At 39.4% G+C, this 17,333-nt stretch overlaps 1 protein-coding gene across 9 annotated transcripts in view; it reads right to left on the bottom strand.

Moving 5' to 3' along the window:
* The window catches only part of MYCBP2 (MYC binding protein 2), a 200,107-nt gene that overhangs the window by 9,777 nt on the left and 172,997 nt on the right, over nt 1–17,333 (bottom strand). For all 9 annotated transcript variants that reach the window (XM_082062862.1, XM_082062863.1, XM_082062865.1 and 6 more), the window contains 9 exons: nt 15,388–15,627; nt 15,151–15,249; nt 14,251–14,331; nt 12,748–13,014; nt 6,725–7,008; nt 6,338–6,434; nt 4,999–5,118; nt 3,296–3,397; nt 1,491–1,619 (listed from right to left, as the gene is read on the bottom strand). In XM_082062862.1, the coding sequence (XP_081918988.1) occupies nt 1,491–1,619; nt 3,296–3,397; nt 4,999–5,118; nt 6,338–6,434; nt 6,725–7,008; nt 12,748–13,014; nt 14,251–14,331; nt 15,151–15,249; nt 15,388–15,627 (1,419 nt within the window). The remainder of the gene's footprint in view (nt 1–1,490; nt 1,620–3,295; nt 3,398–4,998; nt 5,119–6,337; nt 6,435–6,724; nt 7,009–12,747; nt 13,015–14,250; nt 14,332–15,150; nt 15,250–15,387; nt 15,628–17,333) is intronic.

Raw genomic sequence — 17,333 nt, 5'->3', positions numbered from 1 at the left:
GAACAGGCTATACAGGAGAAATCAGAAAAACAAATGAGACTAAACTGTGCTCTGCCATGACAGAAGAGCAGACATAGAAAATCATCATCTTAGGATGAGAAAACAGGACAATTTCAAAGGGAATTGCAAAGATTCTGGGTAAGAAATCGAAGACAACAGATCCACGTGGAACTTCCAGGCTGACACTACGCTGCAAAAGCTGAGGCACCAAGGAGGAGTCTGCAGAGTGGAACTCAGTGCCAGTGATCTGGAGTTTCTACCATACGTGCTCTAGACCAGCTGACCCCCTGCACTGAATGACCATTACCAGTGTGTCCCTGCTTCTATAGTTTTTTGTTATTTTTATTTTCACCTGAAAGGAATCTGGTTCATGCACTCCAAGGCTGCTCTATGACACAAATCAAAGCACAACAAGGAGAGGAGATCTGCTTCAAAAAGCCCATTCCTGATGCTTACTAAAAAGCGAAATGTGGATGCACTCTATGAGAGGGAGAAGAGGAACGATTTCCCTTGAATTAACGTCATTAATGAGGTTTATTATTTTAGCCTTTGTACAAATATAAGTAGTCAGAGAGAAAGGGGAAAAATAAAGGACCACAAAAAACACAAAAGAAAAATAGTGTCAAGAAAGAGGAAATATTCAGTAGTTTCAGAAGGCATCCTCAACATTAACTTCAATGAGAGAAACAAATATTTCAAGAATAAAGCAGTTTCAGGTTTAGAGATGAAGAGGTAAGTCAAAGGGGAAAGCCATTTCAGTCCTAAAAACAAAACCAAAAGAAATCAGGAAATATTCAAGCTTATGGATATGACAATGTGTTTCTCTGTGAAAAGACAGTGAGAGCTGGAGGAACACCAAAAAGTAAGAGAAGCCTGACATCCCTGGCAGTGTTCAAGGCCAGGCTGGAGGGGGTTTACAGCAGCCTGGTCCAGTGGATGGTGCCACTGCCCATGGCAGGAGGGTTGGAACCAGATGATCTTTAAGGTCCATTCCAACCCAAACCGTTCTATGATTCAGTAACCAGTAGGAATATTTGCTGTCAAGTGGCCTTCCTGGATATTAAAAAACGTATCTACATTAAAAATGAAGGGGTTGACAAGCACTGACGTATATAATAGAAGTAGCAAAGGACATATAATTTAAAAGGAATAAAGAACGAACGTATACTTAAGAAAGTCTATGCAGTTCCTAGATTTTCCTAAAAAATGTTCCTAAACAATGTCAGAAAAAGAGAGAAGAAAACTGATGTAGCATAAGAGTAAGAATTAGGGACTGCTACATGACTTTCTAATTTTCTTCAAAAGACAAAGGGAATTTAACTAAAAACAGCTAAAAAGAATTAAATGGAAATTAACCTATACCATCTCAAACATAAAAGAAAATACTTTTTCAGATTTCGCTCTTGCTACAGCCTTTTGCTTATGTATTAATTGAGGAAATGCACACCTCATATGCAGTTGCAAACAACATGATGGCATGTATACTCTACCTGTCGCTGGTGAGTTTTTGTTCGCCGATGGAGATGAAGGAATCGGTCACAATCTGTACACAAATTCCCACAGACATTACATAAAATGATTGCGGCAGTTTCACCATCATCATGGTTATCACACATTGGCTGAAAAAAATTAAGAAAAATATGAAATAATTTTTTATTAAATCCCTCGTTTCCTTTCAGCATTTGTTTTTATTCTCCAGTCATCTCCCCCAAATTAATAAGGGGAAAAAAGAGCTTGTTGAGACTATATTATTTGTATCTTTAGAATAATCAGTACATAAACAATTATTCCTGGGCACAAAAAGCCCCAAGTAACTATATCATTTCTTCTGATATTCTTCATCTTTGTGTGATGCAGCAAAAATGCATTTTTGGACAATATAGTTAAGACATAATTTTCAACTAGTGTGAGAAAAGATTTATGTGGTAACAATGAGTTATGTGAACATTAACAGAAAAGTTCAGAGATATGAGTACTCAAGTCAGTCAACATGCATGATATTTACTCTTAATTACTTTTATATGGTGTGCTTACTCTGCTCAAACATCTAGTCAAAGCTGTAGGTCATCTATAACTTAGAGAGAATACAGTTGAAGTAACAATCAAAATCCACCAAGAAATTAAGTTGCTCTACTGATAAAATTTTTTTTAAAATCAACACAGTTCTGCTTTGTGGTTCAACATATCTGTACAAATAGAGTTCAGTGACTGATTCTGATTATTCATATGGATATGTCTGAGAACAAGTTTCCATTGTACTCCCAGAACATGTGGTTTCCACGACATTGCTCATGCAGCCTCGAACAGAATCCTTTCAACAGCACTCTTGGTTGGCAGGGGGACAGTTCACCCCAAAATTTCAATATCCCAGTATAAAGTAGAATTGGGGGAATTTCAGGCTGGGTTCAGTAGCTTGTATCCCTGCTCAATGATTTCTTGGCTACTCTCCTGACATTTCCAAAACTCTGCAGAAGCCCCTTGTCTTTTTTAATCACCTCAGAGACCTTTGTGTCTGCTTCCTCCTCTCAGCAGAGTTTTAGTCTTTGCTGCTGCTGAAATCCTTTCTCTCCTGCATTCTCTTTCTGCCTACACTAAACTGCTTTGGAGGCTCCTTTGCACAAAGCATCCGCACAATATTCGCTTGTCTCCCATAGGGACTCACCCAACCAAGTTATAAAGACAACAGCTTCATTATTTTGCTCTTTCCGGATTTGTATTTAAAAAACCAATAAGCTTTTTGTGAAACTGAAAAATAGAGATGCAAACTCAATTAATTCGTCATATTCTATATTAAATCTGTAAATCCTCTGGGTAAATTGTAGCTATACTAAATTCAGTTAGAAATAGTTTCTTTCTCTTTGGGGCAATCTCTCTCTACTGAGATGGGGAAGAGGAAGCTATATTATGGAGAAGTTATTTTTGAGGAACATGAAAGAACTGACATTACTGTGAGACATGGATCTAGATAGAAACAAAATAGCTCTGAAAGAGAGTGTGATATTCACTGAGCCAATGGACTCTCAAAAATCCATCCTACAGGTGATAGGAAGGCCTTTCTCCATCCTGAATGCCATCAGAATTGCCACCTTATTGTTTTAAGACGGAATTTTTGTTTTCTGAGTAGTGCTTGTCTAGAACACAAACATTTCAACCATGTGTACACAATCTCCATTGGGGACAACAGAAAAGTATGAATAAGGTTAGGCTAAGTCTGCCTTTCCCTATCATTACTATACATTCTTTGACTACCTAACATAACAAAATAAGCACAAAAATAGATTATTTTCCTTCTCACCATCTGTTTTTGTTGTCCATCCTTTCCCATCCATCTTCCTGAGGATAGTCTATCGACATGATCCTGATCAAGCACACAGAGGGATGCTAAGGCCAGCCATAGCTGTTGAAAGACAAGGTAGAATTAAATATTTTAGGAAAAAAAAAAATCCTAAATACTAAAATTATACATGTTGGCAGGCAAGAATGTCACTTATCTGCAAACTGCATCATTGTTAGCTGAAGCCTGCCCATACAACACAAGTTTTTTCTTTGCCAAAAAGAAATCAAGCACACAAAACTTATTGAACTTTTGGGAACTACCTTCTTTCTTTCAGGTATGTCACTTTAGGGTCATAAATACAGTAGTCAGCATATGAGAGAGAAACAGTGAAAAAAGATCAACCAGAGTATATTACAGAGAAATATTACAAATACAGACTTGCATATCACTACCAAACACTACAGGATTTGTAGGAGAAGAAGAAATTAAAGAACACACAAAAAAGACCCAAACCAACAAAGCTTTAGCTCAATGAGATTGGTTTCCCTGTGTTCTCTCCTCACTGCATGGGGCATTTGAGATTACCCAGAAAAGGGTTCTGAGCTGACTGTTCTTCAGAGGAAGCTTTTCTCTCTTCCTCTCTATTGACTACAGTGAAATCCCAACGAGATAAGATACATAAAGATAACTTGTTGGCCTGCAACTGAAGCTGAAATGCACTTGGCAACTGCATTTTGCAATAGTTTTTGATCAAAAGTTTGATTTGAACAAAATTCTATTGGACTACTAACACAGTGACAGCAGGAACTAGTGGTGCTCTGAGACAGTGTCTTCCAAAGAGCAGAGAATATGTGAGTAAGGGGGATGAAATGACAACTGGCACAGCCTTTTAGGATGGAAAACAACAGGAGTTGTAAAATCCTTGTAAAAGCTTTTCTTTCACATGTAGTTGTAATGCTTGAGAAGCCAAAATCTGTACTCCCTAAGACAGAAGGAATGTCGTAATTTACAAGGATGCTTTTCATGGTATTTCAAAAGATCTATTCATGTTAAGTTAGCCCAAGTTTCTATAAGAGAGTCAAGGAAGAGGCAAAGACAAAGATAAAAAAAAACACACCCTGGGTAAATAATAAAGGGCTCAGCAAATGATTTTCCATTTTGAGACTAAAACACAGGTGAGGGTTAGTTTAATGTCATAGAGAATGTTTGTTATTGAGTATTTTCATGATAGCCTTGAGATGTGGCAGCTGATGACCTACAAGTCAAACCACTTAAAATAATCGCACAGGGAACTGGAAAAAGACAGCCGATACCTATTGTGCCATCTTCCACGCAGATGATCTCAAATTTAGTAAAATACCAGTATCACAAACAGAATTACCTCGAGGATAAAAGCCTAAATGCATAAGCATAACACTTATTCTTCATTACTTGGGATGTACCCAAGACACATACTGAATCAAAATTCAGTTTTTACTGGTGTATTTCTGCCACAAAGAAGAAAACTCAATTTATTCGCATGAACAGTCATTGCTTTAGTTAGGATACCTGTCCACTATGCACACACAGCTAGATTTGGAGAATATAAACTGTATACTGTATGCATTGTTTCCTGAAACAACCTGTAAAAAGAAGTTTTTTCTAAAATATAGGAAGGCTCTTGGATGTGCTCCTACTACATGGTTACAATGAACTGATGCTAAGTTTAGTAAAGTTCTTACTCTGGTTGTTGCAATGCACCTCACTGGCGATCGGTATTCTTCCTCCATTTTAGTCAGGGCTATGATGGTTTCAGCAATAGCATTCTTTGTCACACGGGACCAAGCTTCCGACAGATGACCCTGTTAAAGAGGAAACTTAATTTATTACAGTTTTTATTAAGAACAACGAAAATTGTAATTAGAGCTACTACATGCAGCATCAGGTTAGGATCTAAAGTTAGAACAGGGAAAGAAGAAGTTGCGATGACTTTGACGAATCAAGTGTTTTCAAATGAGACAGATCTGGTAACTATTAGCCCTTAAATACCCGGGTGACTGACTGAGGTAGTCTCTGAGCAACTATCAGAATGACTAGCTTTGAACAGGTAGAGGGCATATGATTTGAAGAATGAAAGGGCACAGACCAGCACTGCTGAGGGACGAGAAACACTTTAATTGTAACTCTTAACTAAAGGTGGGTTGTGAGATTCTGAACTCTCATAGTAAAATTCAACAGTAGCAATTGCAGAGAATTCCCATCCAGCTTCAGCAACTTGGAGAGGGGTTCTCCTTAATCTAAGCACATGGAACGGTTTAGAAAACAGGACTCCAAAGCTGAACATACAGAAACAGCTTTCAAAGGGCAATCACAGAGGAAAATCTGGGTCATTTAGAACATCACACTGAAACAGGTACAGAATTAAGGTAAACAAAAACAACCTCCCAGCTAAACTCCTTTCACCTGCGCATACACAAAACCTATTTTTTTTTGCAAGTATTTTTTCTGGGAAAATAATTAATCACTTCTTAATCAAAAAACTTTGCCTGAAGCAGATACAACTATGGAAAATTTCAGCCCAGACGGTTAAAGTAATAAACAGCTACAAATGTAGATTTCAGCAAGACTGAAAGACAAGAATCTTAACACGCAGTCTTAACTAGAAACTCCATATGTAAAATCTACATACAGCTATGGGAAAACAACACTATTATCTTACTCTACAGACACTTTTTACTTTTCAGATGGAGTACTGAGTGCTCAAGACTTAAAAAAATTAGGCAAGTTAATAATGTAGAAAATGACACACAATTATTGTTTACTACTTAAATTTCTTGTACAAGTGGCTTATTTAAAAGCTTAATTCAATATTGGATTTCTGTTTAGCAGAATCGGAACTCTGTTCTTACCTCTTCTAGGCCAAGACTCTACCCAGAAGACTACAGCTTTTTCTTCTTGAGATCAACTCACATTTAACAGCTCAACCCAATAACAACTCTAATAGAAAGTAATGAAAAAATCTACTCTTCATTAACAGAAACATTTGAATATCCTTCACACATTTAAAGAACAGAAACTTACTGCTGCCATGTCTTTAATGAGTTTAATAATGATCTCTGAAATCTGTGTAGGTGTTGAACCCTTCATCCACCAGTGGCTTTCACCTCGCCGAATGTAGCTGCAAAAGACATATGGTAATACATGAAATTAACCTAAGTAATTAGTTACTATTTGTCAAAATCCACCACGAAGAAATAGTGCAAAAATTCAGCATATAGTAGGTTGCGTTTTTTTTTTATTATTATCATGGTTTTAAAATTAAACTCGTGACATGACTCATACCGTCAAAGTGTTATACAATTTTTCCCATTTCCAAACCAAAGTTTATAAAAGACAACATACCAACTTCAAATAATGTAATTATTTTGTGCCTTTAGCTTGAGATTATATACATATTTTTAGACGAACCTGGAATTGAAGATCATTGGAAGTGTGACTGTAGTAACTCCTTTGCCTGCGGTAGTGCCAGCTGTCCCTGTTATAGTAGTTCCTTTGGCTTTCAGCTGTACAGTGAGAGCTTTGGCAATGCAGCCCAGAAACATATCTAAGATACCTAGTTTATTCCAATCTCCTTTTTCTGTGGAGTGAATGATATCACTTATATCTGCTGGTGGAAGAGACTTCACTCCTATAATACTAGCCAGGCGACTCGGGGTTACCTCAGGCAAAACACGTCTTAGTAATGACGTTACCTGGAGAAAAAAATCAGATCACAATTCTTACCAAGACAGCTGGAGTTTTCAAGAAAAATCAAATAAAGTCTTTCTTCTGCACAGGTTATTTCAGTAAGAAGGACTGAATCTACTTTTTGTACTTAAATCACACCTGTAAGAAATTCTGTAAGGTTTTGATCTTGCTTTGAAGTGTTTATTAATATACCCAGTGAGACAAGACTGAAGAGCCCAGAACCAATCTCACTGAAACATTACTTAGTCTTCACAGAATAATACAAATATGTTGATACTGGACTTATCATAACAGTGATACAGATGGTTGTACAACTCTAATTTGCTCGCAGGTTGCAGACATGTTACCCACTTTGCATAAAATTTATATGTCAGAAACTGCATGCTAGAACCATTAGAGACACTTTGGACTTCTGAAAACAAATACTCGCCTCAGCTACTGAGAATCATGATACTATTCTCCCCTCCTTTAGTTTTTCTTGTGATATCCTAACTCGAATATTTTGAAAAGGACATCTGTGCCAACTGCTCTTGATCTAACAGGAGCTGTCTTGAAATGGTATGTTCCAACCTTACCAGCTGCTAGAACTGGGACTAAAATTGGCTACAGAATGCAAAATTTGGTCCAAATCAGGATGTATGAAAACTTAAGAAGTTAACTTTTCATTTCTGATTTCTCAGGCCTTCAATGTTGTCTTGAAAACTGTTTACATTTGAAGAAAAAAAATCCAGTCTTTTGTATGTCTGAAATACAACAGAATTACTAAGCACGGCAGTATCTGCCTCCAGACACACTGAGATGTGACATGGTAACAGTTCAGAAAATTGGAAAAAGTAGAGAACAGGAGCCAAAACTTCTGAAACAGGAACTAAAAATCCACCTGGAGAAGGCATCCCAGCTAGCAACAACCTAGTGCACTCACTGTACTAAAGCAAATATTTTATATGTATTTGTTATATTGGAGCATATAAATACACACTCAGACAACATCCATGTTCAGGAACAGATATTAAAGCTCTACCTGAGGCTACCAAGAGTAGAAAGGAGTTGTCTAGTTCCCCACTAGTACACTCATAGCCTGAGTTTAAGACAAAGATGCTGAGGAATTGTGCCAGATCAATAACAGACACTGCTAATTATAAATCTCTCATCTTACATATACAGGCCATATAGGCATTATATATGCATAATATGAAATACCCAAACAACACTAGATTTTTAGGTCACATCCATCTGACAGACATTTCAACCATGCTCTGCTCACTCAAGGTCTAATCTCAACCATTGAAGCTTCTGCTTCAGCTGTTATGATGTTTTAGCAAGGCGGTCATTACTTATCCCATAATTCCAGCTGTCACTGTGCTTCGAAGTCAAACACAATATTAAAAGGGCAAGAATGAACCATGGCCTCCTCAAATCATGCAAATATTTGCCAACATTTGGAGCATATGCAGCACATATAAACAGGGGTAACGTTGTAGCTCTCTCACAGTCTTTCCCCACAATGATGTGGCATGAGATCTTACTAAAAAATAAGCATTCACCTCACTAGCTTCCTTCCACACCTGAAAACTTAACTGCATTTTATACAGAATTCCATTTGCAATAAACGAATAAACCATCTTTTAAAATTAATGCATTTGAGAAATGGGAATTAACAGCTCTGATATTTAAAAAGAGCACTACCGATTCTTGCAGTTATATGTAAGAATTCTGGACGATGCTGTCCTTTCTGAAGAAAGTAGATGAACGCAATATGTGAACTTTAAGAAGTCTCTTTTTTGGAATTTAATACGTAACGTCGGTCTAAATTTAAGTCTTGCTAGTCGCAAGGCAGTGCCAACTTCAGAATCTGAACTTTCATCTTGCATTCTAAAACTGATGAGGACCGGGTGGCCTCCTATGCCCCTAGGGAGAAACTGGTGTGCTCTGCTCGCTCCCTGAAATGCCTGTATACCAATGCGCGCAGCATGGGGAATAAGCAGGAGGAGCTAGAATCCTATGTTCGGTCAGGAGATTATGATCTGGTGGCAATTACAGAAACATGGTGGGACAGTTCACATGACTGGAATGTGGTCATGGATGGCTATGCCCTTTTCAGGAAAGACAGGCCAGCCAGGCGGGGTGGTGGAGTTGCTCTCTATGTGTACTAAATTCTGCCCAGGAGCGGATGACGAGCGAGTTGAGAGTGTATGGGTCAGGATCAAGGGGCAGGCTGCCAGGGCTGACACTGTTGTGGGCGTCTGTTACAGGCCACCAGATCAGGCTGAGGAAGTTGATGAGGCCTTCTATGGGCAGCTGAGAGTGGCCTCACAGTCACAGGCCCTGGTTGTTGTGGGTGATTTTAACTTCCCTGATGTTTGCTGGAAGGACCATTCAGCCAGCCAGCCACAGTCCAGGAGGTTCCTCCAGTGCATTGATGATAACTTCCTCATGCAGATGGTGGAGGAGCCGACTAGGAGAGGTGCACTGCTGGATCTCATCCTCACTAACAAGGAGGGTCTGGTCGAAGCAGTAAAGGTTGAGGGCTGCCTGGGTTGCAGTGACCACGAGATGGTGGAGTTCAGCATCTCGTGTGGCAGGAACAGAATAGCAAGTAGAATTGCAACCCTGGACTTCAGCAGGGCTAACTTTGGCCTTTTCAAGCAATTGCTGGGGGAAATCCCATGGGCAAGACTGCTTGAAGGAAAAGGGGCCCAAGATAGCTGGGTGGCATTCAGAGATTGCTTCTTCCATGCTCAGGATCAGAGCATCCCCACACGTAGGAAGTCAAGGAAGGGAGCCAGGAGGCCTGCGTGGTTGAATAGGGATCTGTTGGGTATGCTCAAGCAGAAGAGGAGAGTTTACAGGTCATGGAAGCAGGGGCTGGCCACTTGGGAGGAATATAAGGCTGCTGTTAGAGGATGTAGGAAGGCAGCTAGGATAGCCAAGGCCTCCTTAGAATTACAGCTGGCGAGAGGGGTCAAGGACAGCAAAAAGAACTTTTTCAAATATGTAGCAGATAAAACTAATACCAGAGGCAATGTAGGCCCACTGATGAATGGGGTGGGTGCCCTGGTGGCAGAAGATACAGAGAAGGCAGAATTACTGAATGCCTTCTTTGTCTCTGTCTACTCTGCCGGAGGCTGTCCTGGGGAGCCCCGTACCCCTGAGACCCCGGATGAAGCCAGGCCAATGGAGGAGTTTGCTTTGGTTGATGAGGACTGGGTTAGGGAGCAATTAAATAGTCTGGACATTCATAAATCCATGGGTCCAGATGGGATGCATCCGCGGGTGCTGAGGGAGCTGGCTGAAGTCATTGCTGGACCGCTCTCCATCATCTTTGCCAAGTCTTGGGAAACGGGAGAGGTGCCCGAGGATTGGAGGAAAGCAAATGTCACTCCAGTCTTCAAAAAGGGCAAGAAGGAGGACCCGGGTAATTATAGACTGGTCAGCCTCACCTCTGTCCCTGGGAAAGTAATGGAACAGCTTGTCCTTGGTGCCATCTCAAGGCATATCAAGGATAAGAGGGTTATTAGGGGCAGTCAGCATGGCTTTACCAAGGGTAGGTCATGCTTGACCAACCTCATAGCCTTTTATGAGAATGTAACAAGGTGGATGGATGATGGCAGAGCGGTGGATGTGGTCTACCTTGACTTCAGTAAAGCCTTTGATACAGTCTCCCACAGCATCCTCACAGCTAAGTTGAGGAGGTGTGGTCTAGACAATAGAGTAGTGAGGTGGGTTGCAAACTGGCTTAGGGAGAGAAGCCAGAGAGTGGTAGTCAACGGTGCAGAGTCTAGTTGGAGGCCAGTATCTAGTGGAGTGCCTCAGGGGTCAGTGCTGGGGCCAATATTATTCAATATATTCATTAACGATTTGGACGAGGGAATTGAGTGTACTATCAGCAAGTTTGCTGATGACACCAAGCTGGGAGGAGTGGCTGACACGCCGGAGGGCTGTGCTGCCATCCAGCGGGACCTGGACAGGCTGGAGAGTTGGGCGGGGAATAACCTAATGAAATTTAACAAGGGCAAGTGTAGAGTCCTGCACCTGGGCAGGAACAACCCCAGGTTCCAGTATAGGTTGGGAGATTACATATTAGAGAGCAGTGTAGGGGAAAGGGACCTGGGGGTCCTGGTGGACAAAAGGATGAGCATGAGCCAGCACTGTGCCCTTGTGGCCAGGAAGGCCAATGGCATCCTGGGGTGTATTAGAAGGAGGGTGGTTAGTAGATCGAGAGAGGTCCTCCTTCCCCTCTACTCCGCCCTGGTGAGACCACATCTGGAATATTGTGTCCAGTTCTGGGCCCCTCAGTTCAAGAAGGACAGGGAACTGCTGGAGAGGGTCCAGCGTAGGGCAACCAAGATGATTAAGGGAGTGGAGCACCTCCCTTATGAAGAAAGGCTGAGGGAGCTGGGTCTCTTTAGTTTGGAGAAGAGGAGACTAAGGGGGGACCTTATTAATGTTTATAAATATATAAAGGGTGAGTGCCATGGGGATGGAGCCAGGCTCTTCTCGGTGGCAAACAATGATAGGACAAGGGGTAATGGGATCAAGCTGGAACACAAGAGGTTCCACTTAAATTTGAGAAGAAACTTCTTCTCAGTAAGCGTGACAGAGCACTGGAACAGGCTGCCCAGGGAAGTGGTGGAGTCTCCTTCTCTGGAGACATTCAAAACCTGCCTGGACATGTTCCTGTGCGACCTCACCTAGGTGTTCCTGCTCCAGCAGGGGGATTGGACTAGATGATCTTTTGAGGTCCCTTCCAATCCCAAACAAACTGTGATACTGTGATACTGTAAAAGAGAATTCTTAGTCATTGCGGAAATACCTGACAAACTGAACATACGTAAGAGGACGTGGATGAATCTGTTGAAAACGAACTACTGTGAACAAGTAAGATCCGCTGGATACCGTCAACTTCAGATTCAGTGAAGAATCCTTTGTGATATCCCTCCAAAATGAAGGCCATGTGCTTACATACAAGACCCACATTAGGACCCACAAAATGACCAATTGTTCTTGTCCATCCTCCTTCATTTGAGCAACAATCACCGCCAAGCAAACTGTGTGACCCTCTGGTGTACGGCTGGAGAAAGCAACTTAACCTGCCCCACTCAAAATCCTTCAGAATAAAGACAAGAAAGGCGAAGAGTAATAACGCTCGAAGGCATTTCAGAAGTGTTTGCTGATTTAGGTTCATGATGACATAGGTGTTAATTAAGCAATTTTGGGTTCCTACACCTCAGTTGTACCTGTTAGAAACAAAGCATTAAAAACTTACTCAAAAGGGTATTTTAATTTCATAACTTCAGCTGTCACTGACTTCAACACTGTACTTCGTGCAAATAGTTTTATACAATCAAAGTGTGGTGATGCTGCAGTATATACGTATTGATATATCAAACAATTAAAACTTTATCATTTTAACTCCATTCAAAAATAGGGAAAAAACCCCAAACCTGACATTTAAATTGCAAAAAGAGACTCTGTAATTTGCTTTTAAATGCCTCATAAATTTCTATTTGCCATCTCCTCATGACTGTAATAAGAAAATGGGTTGCTTTATTTACAGTTTTTCCCTACTTGGAATATAGGGATGATCTGACTATGACTGGGAAAACATTTTTGAGGCGAAAACATAAAATTACATTTCACAAAAAAAAAAAGTTTTAATACGCATTATACTGTCACGCACACAATTATAGGATTTTAAGGACTTCTAGGATCACCAAGGTAGAGAAGGAAGCGTTAGCACTCACCTGTCTCTGCACCCTGGGAGAAGCCGTGTGTAGTAATGAGAAGAGATCCTGGAGCAGGGTGAGCTGCTGAGCCAGGTACTGCCGCCCAACGTTGGAGCCGCTGAGCGCCAGAACCATGGAGAGCAGCTCGAAGCAATAAGCGTCGGACGCTGCGTCTTCGTCGCTGGGCTGGGAGTTGGCGTTCTCCTTGCTGGAGATGGCGTGTTCCCACTCCTCGCGCACCCGCGTCGCTTCCATCCGTATGGCCTGGACTATATGAGCGCACACCTGTCCAAGCACACAGGAACACTTACGAATGTTTAGAAAAGGAAAAAAAAAATCGTGTTTTGTGTGCATTCACAACCGTGTCTTAACACGGAAAGCCTGGTGAAATTTGGCCCGTGCCTAAATTACTTTTCAACATGAATTAATATTGAAGAATAAAATTAAGATTTAAATTCAGAGCAAAGATTAGATACAATTCTTTAGTATTAAGATGTAAATTTAATACTGAATTTGCTCATCTTCATTCTGGAAAATTTCACTGGAATAAGTCTTTTTTATTGTAGTTCCTGCCTTTTAATTTTTCACATAGAAATCAGGTTAAAAAAAAAAAACAAAAACAAAAAAACACAGAAAAAACTCCAAATAAATATATTTACTCAACGCCCACAAAAGAAAAGGACTTAGGACTTATTAAAAGATTATTTTCTTGTTTAGTTTACTACTCATGAAGCTTAAAAAAATTTAGAAACCTTGTTTTCATTTTACCAGTAGCCTGTTAAAAAGCACATGTAAGAAGTTTAAAGTTTGCTAAGATGGGTGACAAAAAACTAGATTCTATATAACTTAATCTAACAAGCTTCAAAATGAATCTAATATCTCTTCGTTTACTACAAAAATCTTTACAGCAATATTTGTGCTCAAAGATAATATAATATAGAAGATGTTTCTGTTGGTATATTTTTAAAAGTATTCAAAAGAAAAATCATATTCTAACTACTGTTTTATATTAAGAAAAACAAAGATAATTAAGAAAACCACAAGCTCAAACTTTCATTGACTGCAGGAGAGAATAATTTAAAAATTTATGCACTTATTACCTTTTTAGTATTCAATTTAATCAAACTTTTTGATGACACAAATTGGGAGAAAATGTGCAAAACTAAAAATGTAAACCATGTCAGTGAACCTCTCCTGGAAATTTGAGAAGTTGTCCTATTACATTGTTATAAGCAGCAAACTTGGTTAAGTATCATTTACAACTCAGTTCTAAAACTTTTCTTTTTAAATCGAGGCTAATAGTTTAAGGTTCTTTTATCATACTAAAATGGATTTTTTTGGTGTCAATTTCAGCAGATTTTTCTTATTAAATACACACAATTTAAAATGTAAACTAAAATTTGATTATAAAGAACAACAGAGGGACTGAAAGTGTCCAGTAAAAGGTACTATATTCACTGAAAATAAGCATATTTATTACAACAAACATTTAATCCTCAAAGCATTTCAGGATGAACAAACCTGCTTCTGCAAATTTGTCAGCTTGCTCCGGCTGAATATGATCCCTACCATGTGCTCCTTCAGGTCTGCATCTGATGTTGCCTTCATAAAAAGAATATTGAGTATTAGATCAAGAGTTTAAACAACATTTTCCAATTACAGTAGCAACTAACAAGAAATATCAACAAATTTTGTTCTAAAAGTTTGTAGCTTTTTGTTACAGAGAAACAATATAAATAGGCAAGATCAAATGAACAATGGTTAATAAATACCTCTTAGATGTATTTAGTTTCTTTTTCTTAATAAGAGGAAATTTGAGCATGAAAGAAAATAAAATAATCAATAAGCAAAACAAGTGAAGTCTAATAATCTGAGATTCAGCCTCTTCACATAGCTTAATAGAATCACTGATTAAGTCTTTGTAAAGCAGTGCACAGAATGTACTTTTCAGTTTATATATTTCACAATAAAAGAAACAGGGAACACGCAATTAAGTTACCACACAGCAGGTGTGAGAGAAAATACACTTTTACAAAATGAATAATTCAGTTATGGATTCAAGGTATTGGGTAAAGCAAATCCATAGATCATCTGAAAAATGAAATTACTTTTACTCAGGACAGTCCAATTTTGGCTATTAAACATGACAGTCCAGATACAGTGAACTTTCCAGGAACACTCCTTAAACTGTAGGCATGATTTGCATCGCCATTGCTACAATGCCTCCATTAAATGCATAGACTCCAATTATAATTTACTAATAAAAAAAAAATCAACAATATTTTTTTAAAAATAAGCAATTGTGACATATTACTTCTGTTGTGATCTGAAAATTAGTTAGTGTAAGACACATGAAAAATACTGAAAATCATCCTGGATCATATTTTCAGCAAAGTATTATTGATAGAATACAAATAATACATTGTGTACTTTTTCTTCTCCTTCTGGGGAAGACAACAGTGCTTTTTCTTCTTGTTCTGGGGTTGGCTCAGCATCTCCGGAGATGAGTTTTCCAAATACCTGGAGGAAAGACAGTGACAATTTGCTTATCTTAAAGCCAAGCTTGCGCAGATGTGACATTTTACATTAAAACATAAAGCACTGAAAGTCTACGATTCATAGTAACTTTCACCATATAACACATCATTAAAATCCCACCTGGGATGTAATTAGTCGGAATACTCGCAGCGTCTCAGATTCACAGTTTCTTTGCTGAGCTACACTTGCAGAAATCTGCCCTGCTATCTTAATGCTTTCACCGTCTTTCCATCCAAGAATTTTCACTTGTCGAACTCTTAGTGTGTTCTCTGGACCCTTCAATTCAATTTTGATGATGTGATTATCACCTCCAGGAAGTTCACTTGTCACCCAGCCAATATGTCTTGAATCCAAGTCTACCTATTAAACAGAAATATAACAATGGGAACTGACATTACATCAAACAAAAAGTCACCCTCCTCTAAAAAAAACTCAATCACTAGAACCAATACAGTGCTATGATATTTTCATCCTGAGCAGTAAGACTATCATGTTTAATTATAAAAATATTCCACCTCATGAATTCAGATTTAAAAAGTCTCAAACAAAAAAATTACATAAAGCCATTTATTATTTGTCTTTAAAGCCTATTAGAAATAGTGGCCTATCGATCCCTTTTGTCTTCTAAGCAATGGTTCACATATTCAAAAAACACCTTGGACTAATATTTACTCACTATTTTAATTAAAACAAAAAAAAAGTGCCACCATAATTTAACTAAAAATATAATACAGAATTATCAGTAGTTAACTTATTCATCCCTATTCACATAAACCCTTGCCAAAGAAATTTTAACTGTGGAAGTCAACATCTGATATCACTATCAAGAGATGTAGGACTTCATTGTTAAAAAGACAGATGAACTGTAACAAATAAGTTTATTTTAGAATAAATATTTTTTTTTAAAAGGAATGTAAATTATGTTATGATTTAAACTGTGATGTCACTACTGGAAACCAGACCCAAGAGGGTGCACAGTGCCTGACATCATTGCTCAGAGCAACCTGAGTGGGCCGAAGTGACACTTGGACCTGAACGAAGTGAGCCCTTGCAATGACAGAACCTGAGGGAATGTCAGGAAGATGTGCCAGGGCAGGTTTAGGTTGGACATGAGGAAAAGGTTCTTCACCCAGAGGGTGCTGGAGCACTGGAACAGGCTCCCCAGGGAGGTGTCACACCCCAAGCCTGACAGTGTTCAAGAAGAGACTGGACAACACCCTCAGATACATGGTGTGAACTGTGGGGTTGTCACATGCAGGGACAGGAGTTGGACTTGATGATCCTTGTGGGTCCCTTCCAACCCAGGACATTCTATGATTCTCTCTCATATCTGCAGGCTCACTTAAAATCGAGCTAATCATCCTTCTTTCCCATTTCTATGTTAATTCTCAGTGTCTGCATTGAACTGTGATGCAGCAGACAGACTTTTTTGAATACCATGAGACAGGGTAAGCAGGACTTGGGGTACAGTATGTGGGTGTGTTTCAAGATAAAAATCCTGCTGGAGAAGTGTCAGAGGACTGTTCAGCCAAGAAGCAGCAAAGCTGAACCAAGTCCCAAGCTGTCTCCTGGGAGTGAAACATCCCTGGAGAAGTGCCTGAGCACCGTGTTTGTGCAGACAGACCCAAGGCCAGGGACCAAGCCCACGAGCTGTGTGAATGATCAAAGCTCCAACTCCTGAGCTCTGCTGTGCCCACCTTTTATTAGCTGGGTAGCCAGGCATAGCAAGTCAGTCTTCTCACAAAAAAAGAATTCTTCAAGCAGGGGGGGATGTGTGCCCATCTATATTTTGTGTCTGCATGTATAGATTCACAGAGAAATACACACACACTTTTATCTGTCTATGTATATACACACACTCACACTTCACTGTTTAGTATGAGCCCACTGTACCAGCATTGTTTCTTCACATTTGTAACATTTTTTGGAGCTGTATCTTTGCTTTAAATGCTCTCTGAGGATAAGAGGTAGAGCAAAGCAAACCTCTCTGTAATAAGACAATGCTGCTTCTTGAAGAATTTTACCACTGACTGCCAATAATTGGAATCATAAAGTCTGGAGCCCAA

This window comes from Streptopelia decaocto, assembly GCF_964273445.1.
Source record: "Streptopelia decaocto genome assembly, chromosome: 1".
In the NCBI taxonomy this organism is placed as follows: domain Eukaryota; kingdom Metazoa; phylum Chordata; class Aves; order Columbiformes; family Columbidae; genus Streptopelia; species Streptopelia decaocto.
Note: the sequence above shows the minus strand (reverse complement) of the source record. Positions and strands in the feature narration are given on the sequence as shown.